The sequence below is a fragment of the Chelonoidis abingdonii genome, chromosome 23, assembly GCF_003597395.2.
Source record: "Chelonoidis abingdonii isolate Lonesome George chromosome 23, CheloAbing_2.0, whole genome shotgun sequence".
NCBI lineage: Eukaryota > Metazoa > Chordata > Testudines > Testudinidae > Chelonoidis > Chelonoidis abingdonii.
In genome coordinates this window covers 22,993,508-23,009,967 of record NC_133791.1, presented here as the reverse complement: position 1 = coordinate 23,009,967, position 16,460 = coordinate 22,993,508, and the positions used below count along the sequence as shown (strand labels likewise).

The window sequence follows — 16,460 nt, the reverse complement described above, 5'->3', positions numbered from 1 at the left end:
AGGGAGAAGTTGACCACGACTGTGGCAGAGGAAGAACTCACTGGAGCGCCTGATCTACAACTATGCTTTTAAACTCGCCACATTTTAAGAAGCCTTAATGCGATTTATGCTGTACCGCTCCAACACTACAAACGACCCTTTACTACGATATAAAAGGCTAGCTTTAAACTCGAAATTTCTGACTGTACTCCCTGACGCAGACAGTAGCCGCTAAAATTCAATATTAACATCCCGGATTACGATTAGTGGTGCCCGACAGAAATCGACGTAGGGCCTCGGCAGGCCGAGTATCCCCACAGATGGCACCCGCTGAACCGCTCTGGACAGCAATCTGAACCGGATGCAGCGCGGCCAAGGTAAACAGCGCAAAAGCCCGCAAACTTTTTGAATTAACATTTTCCTGTTTGCCCAGCGTGGAGCCTGATCAGCCACAGGTGGCAATAGGCAGATCTCAGATCCAAAAAAGAGCTCCAGCATGGACCAGTAAGCGAGAGCATAACTACGATCTGATCGCTGTACGGGGAGACCAATACTGTGTGTTTTTAGTAATCAGACAGCTCCGTACGATACAAACACGAAATGCAAAAGACGTTTGAAAAAAACCTCCACGGATACACAGCGCTCCTGGTACAAGCGAAGCGGAAGTCCAGAGACTTCAGAATGAAGCTCAATGGATGGAGTGCGGTAGTAGACGACTCCAGCTAATACCCAACAGTCCCAGCGTCCTCTGCAAAACGTTATTTGCAAATTCTTGGCTGCCCTCCCAACTGTCTTCTACGGTGCGAACGCAGCTGTCTGGGTGCAGGGAATACGCTCCTCAGAGCTTCCCCCCCCCCACGGAAAGACAAAGGAAAGAATACATTTCTTGACTTCTTTCATGTCACCTATGTGTACTGCATGCTGCCTGGTAGACAGCGATGCGCTAGCAGCAGTGAAGAGCAGTATTCTGCCCCTCTCCCCCTCCCGCGGTGAACGTAGTACAGTCCAAATATGACTGATATTTCGTCGTCGCCCATCAGCCGTGAGTGCTCCTTGGCCTTGCCTCAGCGGTAATGGCCTGCCGCGGGCGCTCTGGTAAAAAAATGGCGAATTGACTCCCAGCTTAACTCCCAGCTAGATGCCAGTGACAAACGGTTAGGTAATCCGTCCTTCAATCATTACAACTGTGGGGGCTGCAGCTTCATCTAGCCCCCTCCCTTTCCTGTGCCCTAAAGAAAGATTCTCGATACTGCTGGACTGTCGATAGCCCGAGAGGCCTGCCCTCCCCCTATTTTATCTCACTAACAAAGTACCTATTGCCTTTTCTATATTCTGCATTCTATTATACTCATGACACAAATGGGGGCGACCTAGCACGGTAGCCCAGGAAGTGGGCCGAGAAGCGGAAGCAACGGGGTGGGGTTGTGCAGCCGGGCCACCCCCTGATGAATACTGACACGGCCGCAGCCTGCTGCTCTGATACCACTGCGTCCTCGTAATACACTTGCCCCTTATTTCTAGGCAAGACTGACTCTTATTTATTAGAAACCATATAGCGAGGCATCTGACTCAAAGTCCAAGCTGAGTCAATCACAATTTGCTTTTGCGCTTGCCGCCCCCGCCGATTTCAGCCAGGGGCACTCATGATAGCAGGCCGACATAACAGTAGGAGGAGAGATACCGTCATCTCATGTGCCAGTCTTTCTCCGGCCCCAGTAGCACTGCCCGCTACCAGAATGACGCGGCTACATCTCTGCTATCATTGCTAAAGCCCAAGTGAATGCCTGTGCCTGCTGCATAGCGCCTGGAGTATCAGCCTCTCTCTCCGCCTGGGCATCCAGTACACATACGGCTTGAAAAAAAAAAGCCTAGATATACGGGCCTCATCGGGGGCAAGTGCGGCGGGGGATGCCGTGCCCTATGGCGCTGCCAGGGGCAATCCAGCGAACAAACTACAGGCCGCGAAGCGATTGATCAGCTGATGTTTTCCGGAGGAAGAATGACTGACGACATTACCAGAACCACACCGCCCGACAATAAGATTCAACCCAGAATTCCAGTGGGCCCCCGGAGGCGAGACTGCTGGGAACTTATGGGGATAGCTGACGGAAGAGCGCTACCCACATGCAACACCTTTCTCCTCACCACAGGACCTTCCTCCTGGTGTCTGATAACGCTTGTACTCCTTAGTCCTCCAGCAGCACACCCTCTCAGCTCCTCACACCCTTCCTCTCCTCTGGCTCCCGCTCCCTGACTGGAATGAGCTCCTTTTTAAATCCAGGTGCCATGATTAGCCTGCCTTGATTGGCTGCAGGTGTTCTAATCAGCCTGTCTGCCTTAATTGGTTCTAGCAGGTTCCTGATTACTCTAGTGCAGCCCCTGCTCTGGTCACTCAGGGAACAGAAAGCTACTCATCCAGTGACCAGTATATTTGCCCTCGACCAGACTCCTGTACCCTACTGGTTTGGGTCTGTCACAGGGCCACCCAGAGGGCGGGGCAAGTGGGGCAGTTTGCCCCAGGCTCCACAGGGCCCCCAAGAGAACGGCTGAAGCTCCTGCCCCAGCCCAGCTTGACCTTGTGTCCGCCCCTCTCTGTCCCAGAACAGCTGGAGCCTGACTCTGGCGGGGCCTGAGCTCCGCCCCACTCAGAACTGCGTGGTAAGGGGGCAGGGCTGCGAGCTCCGGCTGAGTGGAGGAAGCTCACAGCCCTGCCCCCTTTACCCTGGGGCTCTGAGCAGAGAGGAGCTCGCAGCCCTCCCGCTTTACCGCGGAGCTCAGGCCCCCCCGGAGCCATGCTGCACCGCTCTTCAGGGACAGCCCTGGGTGTGATGCGTTAAGGCTCCGGGTGAGGGGAGAGCCGGGGGTAAGAAGCTGGGGCTGGGGGCGGGTTGCTGAGGGGCAGGGAGTCTCGGGGACAGGAAGGGGGCAGAGGTTGGGAGGGCGGTCAGGGGACAGGGAACGGGGGGGTTGGATTGTGGGCGTTCCAGGGATCTGGGTTAAGACTCAGCGGGGGAGTGGATAGGGGTTGCGGCAGTCAGGGGACAGGGAGGAGGGATGGGGCCCAGGGGTGGTGGTTGGGGGTGGGGTCTCTGGAGGACGGTGAGGGGACAAGGAGCAGGATGGGTCGGAGATTCTGAGGAGGGGCCGTCGGGGGGAAGGAAGTGTGTGGGGGTTGGATAGGGGGCAGGGCCAGGCTGTTTGAGAGGCACAGCCTTCCCTACACTGAAGCTCATTCAGCAGTTTGAGGCTTGCAGAAGACCCAAGCTGTTAGCTTTTCCATTAGGGCTACCATCCCTTTCACTTCTCAAATGCCACATTATAACCTACCTTTAATTTCAGTGCCATAGGGAGTTTCATGTCAGAGGAGGTAGCTTCATTTAAAATTAGCCGCTGGGGGAGGGATCACATGAGAAGAGCAATATCCTTCCCAACCCTATGAAGGGAGACCCCCCTCCCCTACATTCCCTGAAGCTCCAGAGGAGTTAATTCAGTGGTTCTCAAACTTTCGTCCTGGCGACCCCCACCCCCTTTTATATTGAAAACACTTTTTTATTTATTTAACACTATTGTAAATACGGGAGGCAAAGCGGGATTTGAGGTGGAGACTGACAGCTCGCGACCCCCAGTAATAACCTTGTGACCCCTTGAGGGGTCCTGACCCCCAGTTTGAGAACCCCTGGGTTAGTTTAATTTTAGCACCCTGTGTCCATTCACATGCATGTGCTATTTTGAGCATTTCAGTTATCACAAATAGGCTCATCCCAGATTCTGGACCAAGCTCAAATGCTCAGTTTGTGGAGTATGTACATAAGCTATACTAAAGACAAACCCACAGTAACTGTCTCCAGTTTGTAAAGGACCTCATGGAGCCAGTCTCTAGGAAACAGATAAATGCATGGAGGTTAAGTCTATTAATAGCTATGAGCCAGGATGGGTAAGGAATGGTGTCCCTAGCCTCTATTTGTCAGAGAGTGGAGATGGATGGCAGGAAAGAGATCACTTGACCAGTTAGGCTCACTCTCTCTGGGGCACTTGGCATTGGCCATTGTCAGTAGACAGGATACTGGGCTGGATGGACCTTTGGTTTGACCCAGTATGGCTGTTCTTATGTTCTGACCTAAATGAACCCAAAATTATGGAGACAGATATGAGTCAAGGAAGCCAGCAGAGTATCAGAAACCTGGAAAAATCTCTGACTGGATGAGCTCAGGTGTTTGGTCACAAGCTGAGGTAATTCAAAAAAGTTTTGGATTTTTTTTAAGCAGATTTTTTTAATTGTTTCTTTAAATAATCAAACACAGCAAGCAGCAAATATTTGGCCACACACTTCTGAAACCCTAAATCATATTCAGGTTTTGGCAGACTAATTTCAGCTTTTCAATTAAAAAAAAAGCCAACAAATTTTAAAGGAAAGCAGACATTGTCCGTGATTTTTTTCTGCTTTTTAAAAACCCCTAGTTTTCGAACCAAAAAAAGTTTTGATGGAAAATATTTGTCCAGCCCTTTTAATGAGCTTTAGTGCCTTTTAGCGCTAGCTGATGCTGAGAACCAGTGATACCTTGTAAAGAAGTTTTCTCAAAACTAGATTTGTGCTGAGATGCGGAAGGTTTATTTTTCCCAGGGCCGCCCATGAGGGGGAGCAAGTGGGGCAATTTGCCCTGGGCCCCGCAAGGGCCCCCACGAGAATATAGTATTGCAATTTTTTTTATGGAAGGGGCCCCTGAAATCGCTTTGCCCCAGGCCCCCTGAATCCTCTGGGTGGCCCTGGTCTGTCACAGTGTCCAGAAACAAGTGGGTTTTGAACAGAATTCATAGTTTTTGAAGCTTCATTACAAATGGCAGGCAAACTATCTTAATCAGAGGATCTGAAGTAACCTCTGTCAATTCTTGTTCCTTCCTCCAACCAATAAGCATCATCTTTGTCCAGTCCTCTCCCCCAGATGCTGAATAGGTCATTCCACTTCACCAACTAATTTGGATGAGATGGAAGTTTGTCGGTGGGTGTCATTAACATGCTGGAAACATCAGAGCCCCTATTTTCACACAATCCTCCTAATGGCTTCCTTCTTCTGCCCCATGTTATCAATATGCCATAATGAAGTGTGGGTATGAAAGTGGGGAAGGAGGCACATGTGTGTCAGTAAATCATAGTTATGAACAAGAAATGATAATATCTCACCCAGCCACCTAGACTGGTCAGTCTGCTGCACAGTATTCTTTCTCTATATTCTTCCATAGGTTCCAACTACTTCCAGAGGCAAACCAGTAACACATGTCTTTTTCTCTAATGAGAGAGGTGTTTCCTAACAATAAATCAAAGCAGGTAATGGGCAGTTCATGACAAGGCTCTTTATTTCTATTTCCAGCCCAAAGACTCAATATAGAATTCACTTATTCATTTTTTGCTGAGGTGGAGTTAAGGTTGCTGCTGCATAATATGGTCTTCTACTCCCAATACCTTTCTGAACATGGGATTTCAGTGCCCCAAACTCAGACATTAGAAAACAGTTAAGCTTTCTCCACATACTCCCAAAAAGAGCATTATTGTTAAAAATGAGGACATGCACAGTTAAGAATCATAAGGTTAGAAGGAACTGCAAGAGTCATCTCATCTAACCTCCTGCCAATATGCAGGATTTGTTGTGTCTAAACCATCTTAAACAGATGGCTATCCAGCCTCCTTTTGAAAACCTCCAGTGAAGGAGCTTCCACGATCTCCAGAGGTGTCTGTTCCATTGTCCTGCTGTTCTTACAGTTAAGAAGATTTTTCTGAGATTTAATCTAAATCTGCTGTGCTGGAGTTTGAACCCATTGCCTCTTATCCTGCCTTCTGTGGCAAAAGAAGACAATTTTTCTATGTCTTTTTTTGGGGCAGCCTTTAAAGTTTCTGAAGTCCGCTATAATATCCCACCCCGCCATCTCCTCTTTTCCAAACTAAACATACCCAATTCCTTCAGCCTTTGCTTGTATGGTTTGCATTCCATCCATTTGATCATCTTTGTCACTTGCCTCTGGATCCTTTCCAGTTTCTCTACATCCTTTCTATGCATTGGTGACCAAAACTGGACACAGTACTCCAGCGAGGCGTAACCAGCGCTGATTAGAGCGGTGCTGTTACCTCCCATGACTTGCATGCTATGCTTCTTAGTGCAACCTAAAATTGCATTTGCTTTTTTTTGCAACAGCATCACATTGCTGACTCATGCTGAGGTTGTGCTGCACCACAACTCCCAGATCTTTCTCACCAATGCTGCTGCCGAGCTAATTTCCCCCAATTCTATATGTGTCCATTTGGTTTTTCTTCCCTACGTGTAGGACCTTACATTTATCTTTGTTGAATTTCATTTTATGGTCTATTGCTCAGTTCTCCAATTTGTCAAGATCTCTCTGAATTTTAGCTGTATCTTCCAAAGTATTGGCAACCTCTTCTAGCTTTGTGTAATCTGCACACTTGGTCAGTGTGCTCTGTATATCTACAGCCAGGTCGTTAATAAAAATGTTAAACACTGGACCAGAACAGATCCCTGTGGAACCCCACTTGAGACTTCCCTCCAATCCAACATCATTTCATTAATAGTTACTTCTTGTTTGCAGTTGTTTAACCAATTATGTATCCACTTAGTGGTAGTTCTGTTGAACCTGCATTTCTCCAAGTGCTTCTTCATACACAACATAATCTTTCTCTGCCTCCGTAGGGATGATAAAAACAACGAGGAGTCCTTGTGGCATCTTAGAGACTAACAAATTTATTTGGGCATAAGCTTTCATGGGCTATAACCCACTTCATCAGATGCATGGAGTGGAAATACAGGAGCAGGTGTAAATATACAGCACATGAAAAGATGGGAGTTGCCTTACCGTGTCAGGGGTCAGTGCTAACGAGGCCAATTCAATGAGGGTGGATGTGCCCCATTTCCAACAGTTGACAAGAAGTGGTGAGTATCAAGAGAGGGAAAATTTCTTTTCATGTGCTGTATATTTATACCTGCCTACTGTATTTCCACTCCATGCATCTGATGAAGTGGGTTCTAGCCCACAGAAGTTTATGTCCAAATAAATGTGTTAGTCTCTAAGGTGCCACAAGGACTCCACATTGTTTTTGCTAATACAGACTAACCCGGCCACCACTCTGAAACCTGTAGGGATGATGATAGGCACTAGGAACATCACAGTACCTTACCTTTTCCTAACAAGAGATGACATTCTCTCTGCATCCATGAGAACTCCAGATAAGGACTCCTATTCATGCAGTGCAACAAGACCATCAGAGTGATCACTATAAGTAGTACTGATATGGGAATAATCGCTAATGATTGACAGATCACACTAGAGGTGTTGAGCTGCTTTTCTTTGTTCCCAATTGTATAATCACAATTAAGGATGCTAACGATGCAGTGAGGGGATTGCTTGCAGGTTTGGTGGTGAATATTTTTCACTCACTTTACAAGGTGTTCATATGGAAAGTAGAGTAGAAACTGTGTGCCATGGGTATCAGCACCTTAGCTGTGTTTTTCCTACATTTCTTAATTTGAGGGGGGATGTTCGCTCACACTAATGTTTTCTTTGGTGATATGCTGGGAGACTTTAACTTAGCAGTTCCCGGTTTTCCAGCATTTGAGATTGTGGTTTTGAAGTTCCATGTTACAAAAGTGTACACAGCTCGCAAGTCCCTGTTGCATAGCAGCAGCTTTAACTCCACCTTAACAAAGGTTTTGTAAGTGATTTCTCTGGAAGATTCTAACATCTTATGTCAAGTTGACTTGGCAGAAGAGCACTACCTTCCTATTTTGGAATCTTGTTGGGGAACTAGATCCTGCCACGGTTACAGACTGTTTGTTATGAGTAACCATTCATTACTGGTGAAATCCAGTAGAGGACTACAGCAGGAATTGACAATATACAACTAGAAATGCAATAAAGATAAACAATACTTTTAAAAAAAAGTATTTTCCTCATATTTTACCAGTGATATAGATCATCAACAAGCTGACTGGGTTAGCATCCATGAGAAAATATGCCAATTGTTGATTCCAATACGTACATCATTTCCATTTTTCAATTCTGAAAAAGAAAGAAAACATGGCATGGAACAGCTTCTTCACAGGCAGGTATGTAAAAGAAAAAGCAAATATTGCCTGAGAGATCTGTGAAAATAATTAAAATTTTCTTCCTATCTGTTTATGTGTTTAAGGTATGGAAAACATCTGACTGACATTTAATTAGGTGGTAGGTTGTTTTATTTTTATTTTTAGCTGTTGTAACAGCCATTTGAGTGCTTTAACAGAACACCTCCTAATCGTGTCATACTAGTAGAGTGACCAATTAGATCAAAAGAAAAGAGCCCTTCACCTGGTTTTCCCTCACATCATAAAATAGTAAGATGATAGAATGACTCAAAAATAAGATATTATTCTGAACATTGCTAATGCACCAATCGCTAGTATCTGGTGGATAGCCTATTAGCATAGCCCTTGTTAATATGCGGAGAGGATTGTTTTAAACAGTATGGGCCCTCAATAGAAAAATCACTGCCTTTTCAAAATTATGGCTGATATGTTCAAAGCCTCTTAAAAGAGGTAAGTGCCTAACTCCTATTGATTTTAATGGGACTTGAGCACCTGAAAATCCCCACCTGTATCTCAGAACGGTCAACAATTCCAGTTCTCCTGATCTATGTTACCATAAAGAGACACAGAACAGTCAGGTACTCTGTCAGGTATTGTTAACTAGATTCACATGATGTAGTTTTTCTATGATTAAAGTAATAACTTGGCGTGCACTTACTGACATGGTATACAGAAGGTATGTTCACCTGTAGCTACTATCTGCCTGAGGGTTTGAAAGGTAATGTCAGATAAAGTGCATTACAATAGTACATCCTAGAAGTCATGAGGGTGAGGCCACTATGGCAAAGTCAGTGTCTTTATATTTTTTTTAAAAAGGGGTTTTCAACTTCTGAATATTTTGGAGATGGGAAAAGGCACTCCTGAACATTGTCAAAATGTGGGTTTTAAAGTTTAGCTTGTGATTAAAAACTAATCCCTAAATTGTGCATTGTATCTATACCCTTTGGGCAGACTCTATCAAAGCATTGAAATGTCATGGAAAACTAAGACAAGGTGAGTGAAGTAATATCAAGATTCTCTATACATTTCCTCTGCTCATCCAGCAATCCATGATTGTATCTGGAATGAACTGAACCAGATTTTTAATAAAATCTATAGTACAGCAAAGATATCATTCACATTGAGTGCACTGATCATATGAATTTGAAAACTCATCATAACTTAGTCCTAGCCTTTTTTCTAAAGTGACTTCACATACCCATTATGCAACAACTTTGAAAGTATTTATTATTTATTGCTTTTATAGCAATCAAAATTGTAGTGGGTGCTTTATAAAAGGCACAGACAGACACATTATCTGACCCCTTACTTGTCTGACAGGCCTTCAGTGAGGTTCAACTACTTCCTAGGAAGAGGAGGCAGACCAGATCTTTCACTCTGAGCCAGGGTTTGGATTGCACAATAGGAAGAATCTATATAGGAGTTTTAAACTTTTTAAATTACATTTCTCTAATTTTCCTCATGGGCTTTGAGGCTTTTGTCAAAACTAAAATAAAAATATTTCCTGAAGAGTGGTATCATTTCCTATCCTCTTTCCTCAGAAATGACAGGTGGTGAGGAGAAGCAGAAGGGCAAGTAAATGTTCCCCTTGCTCTTGACTTCCCCCCAGGGAAAAAGTTGAAACTGCTTGATGGCACATAGGCGAGGTCTGCACTTGCCTGATTTAGCAGTGCAGGAAAGTCCACTGCCAGCTGATGCACAGACTAGGTCCATACTGAGTCAGTTGAGCAGTCTGTAGGGAAGGGTCCATCACTGAAATAAATCTCAGAAGAACAGACTGGAACCAGGGATAAAAAAAAAACAAAACCCACACAAATTAACGCCTGGCCTTCCTGAGCACAGGTCTCCCTACTCCCACAGCTTGCAGAGCCAGCAAAAAGGCTTCAAAGGAGTCCCTTGAATCATAAGCCAAAGCACCATGTCCCCTTGACAACCACAGAGAAGACATTTCTTCTCCCAACCAGTGTGTATGTGGGCTCTGCATCAAGTTGGGTGTAAAAAGTCTCTAAACCATGCACTCCCCAAACTATTTTCCTACAACATCCCTTTTTATTATTTTCTGAACATTCCAACTGTACTGCACATGCTCCTGTATTGTATTTCTATGATATATGCAGAACTAGAGCTCCAGCCGGGACACAGCAAAAACAGATTCTGATTCTGCATATCAAAATACCCATTGGTCTAAGGGTAGGTGCACTAGGCTGAGAGCTAGGAGATCATCAGTTTGTGTCATTTTTTCCATGGACTTGTGTTAATCTGTGTGCACTGCCTTTTATTATTCAGTAAGTCCTTATATCCCTTCCTTGCAGGCTGCAAGTATCATTCCCTTCATTTACAGATGGGGTAACAGAGGAGCTGAGATTATACAAGGTTACTTCTGGTAGAGCTAGGAATAGAACCCATGGCCTTTAATGTGACATACCCAAGTCTCATCCACTTATAGATAACAACTAAAATTACAATCACTTTTTGACATGAACAGGAGTACTTGTGGCACCTTAGAGACTAATCAGTTTATTTGAGCATAAGATCAGATAAGTACGTGGATCTCTTACCTTCAAATCAGTGGCACTGCTATGGGTACCCGCATGGCCCCACAGTATGCCAACATTTTTATGGCTGACTTAGAACAATGCTTCCTCAGTTCTCATCCCCTAACGCCCCTGCTCTACTTACACTACATTGATGACATCTTCATCATCTGGACCCATGGAAAAGAAGCCCTTGAGGAATTCCACCATGATTTCAACAATTTCCATGCCACCATCAACCTCAGCCTGGACCAGTCCACACAAGAGATCCACTTCCTGGACACTACAATGCTAATAAGCGATGGTCCCAGACACACCACCCTATACCGGAAACTACTGACCGCTATACTTACCTACATGCCTCCAGCTTTCATCCAGACCACACCACACGATCCATTGTCTACAGCCAGCTCTACGATACAATCACATTTGCTCCAACCCTCAGACAGAGACAAACACCTACAAGATCTCTATCAAGCATTCTTACAACTACAATACCCACCTGCTGAAGTGAAGAAACAGATTGACAGAGCCAGAAGAGTACCCAGAAGTCACCTACTACAGGACAGGCCCAACAAAGAAAGTAACAGAACGCCACTAGCCATCACCTTCAGCCCCCAACTAAAACCTCTCCAGCGCATCATCAAGGATCTACAACCTATCCTGAAGGACGATCCATCACTCTCACAGATCTTGGGAGACAGGCCAGTCCTTGCTTACAGACAGCCCCCCAACCTGAAGCAAATACTCACCAGCAACCACACACACACAACAAAAACACTAACCCAGGAACCTATCCTTGCAACAAAGCCCATTTGCCAACTCTGTCCACATATCTATTCAGGGGACACCATCATAGGACCTAATCACATCAGCCACACTATCAGAGGCTCGTTCACCTGCACATCTACCAATGTGATATATGCCATCATGTGCCAGCAATGCCCCTCTGCCATGTACATTGGCCAAACCGACAGTCTCTACGTAAAAGAATAAATGGACACAAATCAGACATCAAGAATTATAACATTCAAAAACCAGTTGGAGAACACTTCAATCTCCCTGGTCACTCGATTACAGACCTAAAAGTCCAATATTACAACAAAAAAATTTCAAAAACGGACTCCAACGAGAGACTGCTGAATTGGAATTAATTTGCAAAATGGACACCATTAAATTAGGCTTGAATAAAGACTGGAAGTGGATGGGTCATTACACAAAGTAAAACTATTTCCCCATGTTTATTTCCACCCCTCCCACTGTTCCTTACAACTTCTTTTCAACTGCTGCAAATGGACTATTTTCATTACCACTACAAACAGTTATTTTTCTCCTCTGCTGGTAATAGCTCACCTTAACTGATCTCTCGTTAGAGTGTGTATGGTAACACCCATTGTTTCATGTTCTCTGTGTATATATATATCTTCCTACTGTATTTTCCACTCCATGCATCTGATGAAGTGGGCTGTAGCCCACGAAAGCTTATGCTCAAATAAATGTGTTTAGTCTCTAAGGTGCCACAAGTCCTCCTGTTCTTTTTGCAGATACAGACTAACACGGCTGCTACTCTGAAACCTGTCATTTTTGACATGAGTGGCTAGTCAAAAGTTTGGGACCCTGGAGATGATCCATTTGGAAGTAGAAATTGATGGAATCTGGTATTTTCTTTCATGCAGGCTTATTTATTTTCAAGGAATGTAAAGTAGAAGGAGCAAAGAACAAAAGAAGAAGTTTCTTAGCGTACAGCCCCAAAACCTCTTTAACCAACACCAGTTCCAAAAATGTGCTCTCTAGCTTTTCCAAGGACTCATGCTTGGCTTTTTTGCCTCTCTCTTTTTCTTTGTTCTTGTCTATTCTCAGTTTCTGTGTGATCTCTCTTTTCACACACATGCACACACCAAAACAGTGCTCAGCCAGAAGCTCCTGAGCAGGTTCACACACACCTTTTGTCTTAGGTGGGGTGTTATGCTTAAAGTAATGTTAACTGAAGGGTGAGTTTACACCTGTCAATGTCAATGGGTTTTAACTCACTCAACTCATAACAGGGTTTCCCATTTGTAACAGTGTATGTGGCAATTGGTTGTAAAGGTAGATGGTGTATACACTGATACAATATTTTCATTTGCTCTCTCCCATTCCATTGTTAATTTTTCCCCTATAGAAACACTTAGTTGACTTTACTCACAAAGTGGCCCAGAAGTTTGTGTTTGAAGGAAAACATGAAGAAGCAATTCCTGCAGCTTTACATTCACTGCATTTCAGCATTGATACCTGTGGTCCAGATTCTGTGGAATTAGTTCCTGCTTATCTCATCTTAGCTGAGGCTAGCACTGGTAAGTTTTGCTGAAGCAAATAATATCAATGGTAAATCTAAAACCATAATGTTGGTATGTCACAGATCCATAGGTTTGGCACTATACCCCCAGCTTTGGAACAGTCTCTTGGAGGAACCCCTTCAGTCTCACCCTTCCTTCAGGGTAGGCCATGTGGCCTCACTGTCTTCTAATACTGAACCTCCAAGACTTCAGCATTCCTGCTTCACACTGTGAGCTCTGTTCAGCGAGTCCAACTGAGAGAGGCTCCTGATAGAGACTTGTATACTCTTCACTGTAAATGCTTGCTGAGGTCCATTAATCCCTGATGTTCAAACAGTGTTGTCAAAACATTTGGGTTTATTTATCAGCTGGAACACAGCATAGGAAGTCTCCAGGTTAGCACAGAGAAATGAAGGTTAAAAGATGGTTAAAATACATTCTAGTTCAGGAGCAGGCAAACTTTTTGGCCTGAGGGCTGCATCAGGTTTCCAAAATTGTATGGAGGGCCGGTTAACAGAGGCTGTGCCTCCTCAAACGGCCAGGCGTGGCCCGGCCTGGCCCCCTATCTGACCCCTCCTGCTTCTTGCCACTTGATGCCCTCCTCCCATCCCAAAACTCCTGCCCCCATTCAATCCCCCTGTTTCCTGCCCTCTGACCACCCCGACCCCTATCCACATTCCCACCCCCTGACCACCATCCCAAACTCCCCTTCCCTCTATCCAATGCCCCTCCCCCCCGCTCCCTGCCCCCTTACCGCACTGCCTGGAGCGTCAGTGGCTGGTGGCACTACAGCCGCGCTGCCCAGAGCACCAGAACAGGCAGCTCGCAGTCCCATTGCCCAGAGCATTGCACCAGTGGCGCAATGAGCTGAGGCTGTGGGGGAGGAGCCGGGGGCAAGCCTCCCGGGCCAGGAGCGCAGGAGCTGGGCAGGAGAGTCTCGCAGGCCAGATGTGGCCCATGGGCCATAGTTTGCCCACCTCTGTTCTAGTTAGCCCAGAGCCCAGCTAGGCTGTAGCAAACTCCATATCCAAGCTCTCTCACTCTCTCTGACCCCCTTGGTCAGTTCTCAGATGAGAGCTTCCCAACTCCTTCCAGCAGCCAGCTCTTATCTCCCATCTTACACCTTTCCAGTCCTTTGTTCTTGAGCTGGGATCTTTGCTTTGCTTCCCTGCTGAGAGGTAGGGAAATCCATTTCTGTTTCAGTCACTGATTGGTAGATGTCAATGTTCTGGTGATTGTCTTCTCCATACTTCATTGATATGGGGTTGGCCTTGGCCAGTCCTTTTTAATGACCCATTCAGACTCAGACAGCTAGGTGACATTCATGCCTATGGGCAGGTCTTCACTAGCAATGGTAAAGCGCTGCTGCGGCATTGGTTTAACATGGCTGTGTAGTCGCGGCATCCTAGTCCAACTGTTTGAATGGCACAAAGAGCTATATTCTCTAAGCTTCTAAGAAATTGCTGACAACATTTCTCCTCTTTTTCCTTGAAATATAATTTCAGGTCTTGGCCGTCTTACCCAGGCAGAGGAATACCTCTCACAAGCTCAATGGATTGTCCTCAAAACTTCTGACTGCAGTAATGGCATTCAGTCTAAATTGCATCGTAACCTGGGTCTCCTCTATGCTGCTAAAGGAAATTTTGAAGAGTCTTTATACCACCTGGCTACTGATGTACGTAGAATAAAATACAGAAGTAGGAGAAAAATTCCTAATAATTGTATACAGTCAATGTAGAAATTGTTAGGAAACCCCAACAGACACTTAGATTCTAGTACAGATTTTAGATACCATGCTAAGAATCACCTCTGAAAAACCTGTGCTAGATAGATACAACAGACAACATGTCGGTACTTATCCAAAGTTGTGTTCTAGTAATTACTCTTATTTCTGTGAATTGTGTATTCCCTATGCTTTTTTTATAGTATTATTAAATAACACTTATCAGCCTTTCTATTCAGTTGAGATATACATTCCTGCTGCAACCTTTTGTAGTTGCCTATCATTAAACAAGTAGTCCATTTTATACCTGCAACGATCTTATTTCTTGATCATTTTTGTTAGCCCAGAGCAACGATCTTGTTTCTTGATCATTTTTATTAGACAAGTTACACTATTTATTGCACTATTTATACAACTGCTTCCATAATATTTTCCCCATACATTTTTTGCCACATGATCCTTTGGGAGAATAGTCCTGCAAACTTTAACTGTTCTCAGATGCCCCTCTTTAGGAGGAGATGTTGCTGCTCTTTAATCTCCCAAGTGTGGGCTTTGCTGTCAGTACTAAGAGAAAAGTTACTTTCTTAATAACTGTATTTCCTTGAGTGATTGTCAGTACAGATCTGCCCTCACCCACCTGCCTTGTTCCTTCAGAGTATACTGAGGGGATTCTGATTAAATAGAAAGTAACTGGAACAAGGTCAGGGCTGCTGCTCTTATACAGGACCTGATCCAGTTCCTTCTAAAGACTCTTCATAGGCTTTAGTGGAAGATGTATTAAGTCCATAGTCTCTGGTCCAAACTTTCATTGTTGCAAGGGAGAATGCACACAGCCCTAATGGCCACTGCTTTGCCTGTGTTATCACTTAGCTGCTCCCTTGAGTGTGGATCAGTGGTGTCAGTCCAGTTGAGTGAGTGATAGGAGTGCTAGTGCCACTGTAGGATTCAGGTCTGTATTTTTGCCTGAGATAGTATTTTTGGTTTTGCCTGCATGTTTTATTTTATGATAAACATACGTACATACGTGTAAAGAAAGGACAAAGACACTGTGTATGTTGCTTTTGCCCAAGCCAGATGGGTTTGTTAGTATAATGGGAACAGATAATAGCAGTTGAAGTGTTACTGGGCATGGTGGGAGTATAATATATGAGTGCACACTTGAAGACTGCCTCAACTCCTATCTCAAGGCAAGGGAAGCAACCATTTGGGAGGGGTAAGGGCAGATTGGGGAGAAGGTAAAACACTAAAAGATCAAAGAAATGCCTGCTCCTGACCGTAGCAAACCTCACACCTTACCCCTCCCATGGGGTACAAAAGGGGTGAGATGAAGACCCCAGACTCACGACCCTCCCCCCCCCAAAATGGAACATGACCATAAGTTATAAGGGGTGGCACTGTAGGCATGGATTTCAGGTATAATTATGCCTACTGAGGAGCGGGGAGATGGGACACTGGGAAACAAGGCTCTGTGGTGTCAGAATTATGGTATACAGGCTTGCTGGAAACTAACCCCAATAAACATTGCATTGCCTGCACTTCAGACTTCTGGTCTTTTGCTTTCTGTCTGTGTGACAAGAACCAGGGGAGATGGTGAAGAGAGAGCCCTCTAACAACTATAGTGTGGCAAATTGCCGGTACTGTTCTCTGGGTCTCACGCTTTCTCTTCTCTGGGGTAGGTTCAGGGCGCTATTGCTTGCCTCTGAACCAGTTCTTAATCACTCCCCTAGTGTCCTTGGAGGAGGGGAGTGGAGAGGGAGGGACCTGGGCCCGCCCTCTACTCCAG

At 45.1% G+C, this 16,460-nt stretch overlaps 1 protein-coding gene across 1 annotated transcript in view; it reads left to right on the top strand.

Annotated features, from left to right (window-relative positions):
• The window catches only part of ZMYND12 (zinc finger MYND-type containing 12), a 30,762-nt gene that overhangs the window by 4,107 nt on the left and 10,195 nt on the right, over nt 1-16,460 (top strand). The window contains exons 2-4 of the mRNA XM_032798501.2: nt 7,946-8,087; nt 12,801-12,972; nt 14,460-14,629. Of these exons, the coding sequence (XP_032654392.2) occupies nt 8,064-8,087; nt 12,801-12,972; nt 14,460-14,629 (366 nt within the window). The 5' untranslated portion in view covers nt 7,946-8,063. The remainder of the gene's footprint in view (nt 1-7,945; nt 8,088-12,800; nt 12,973-14,459; nt 14,630-16,460) is intronic.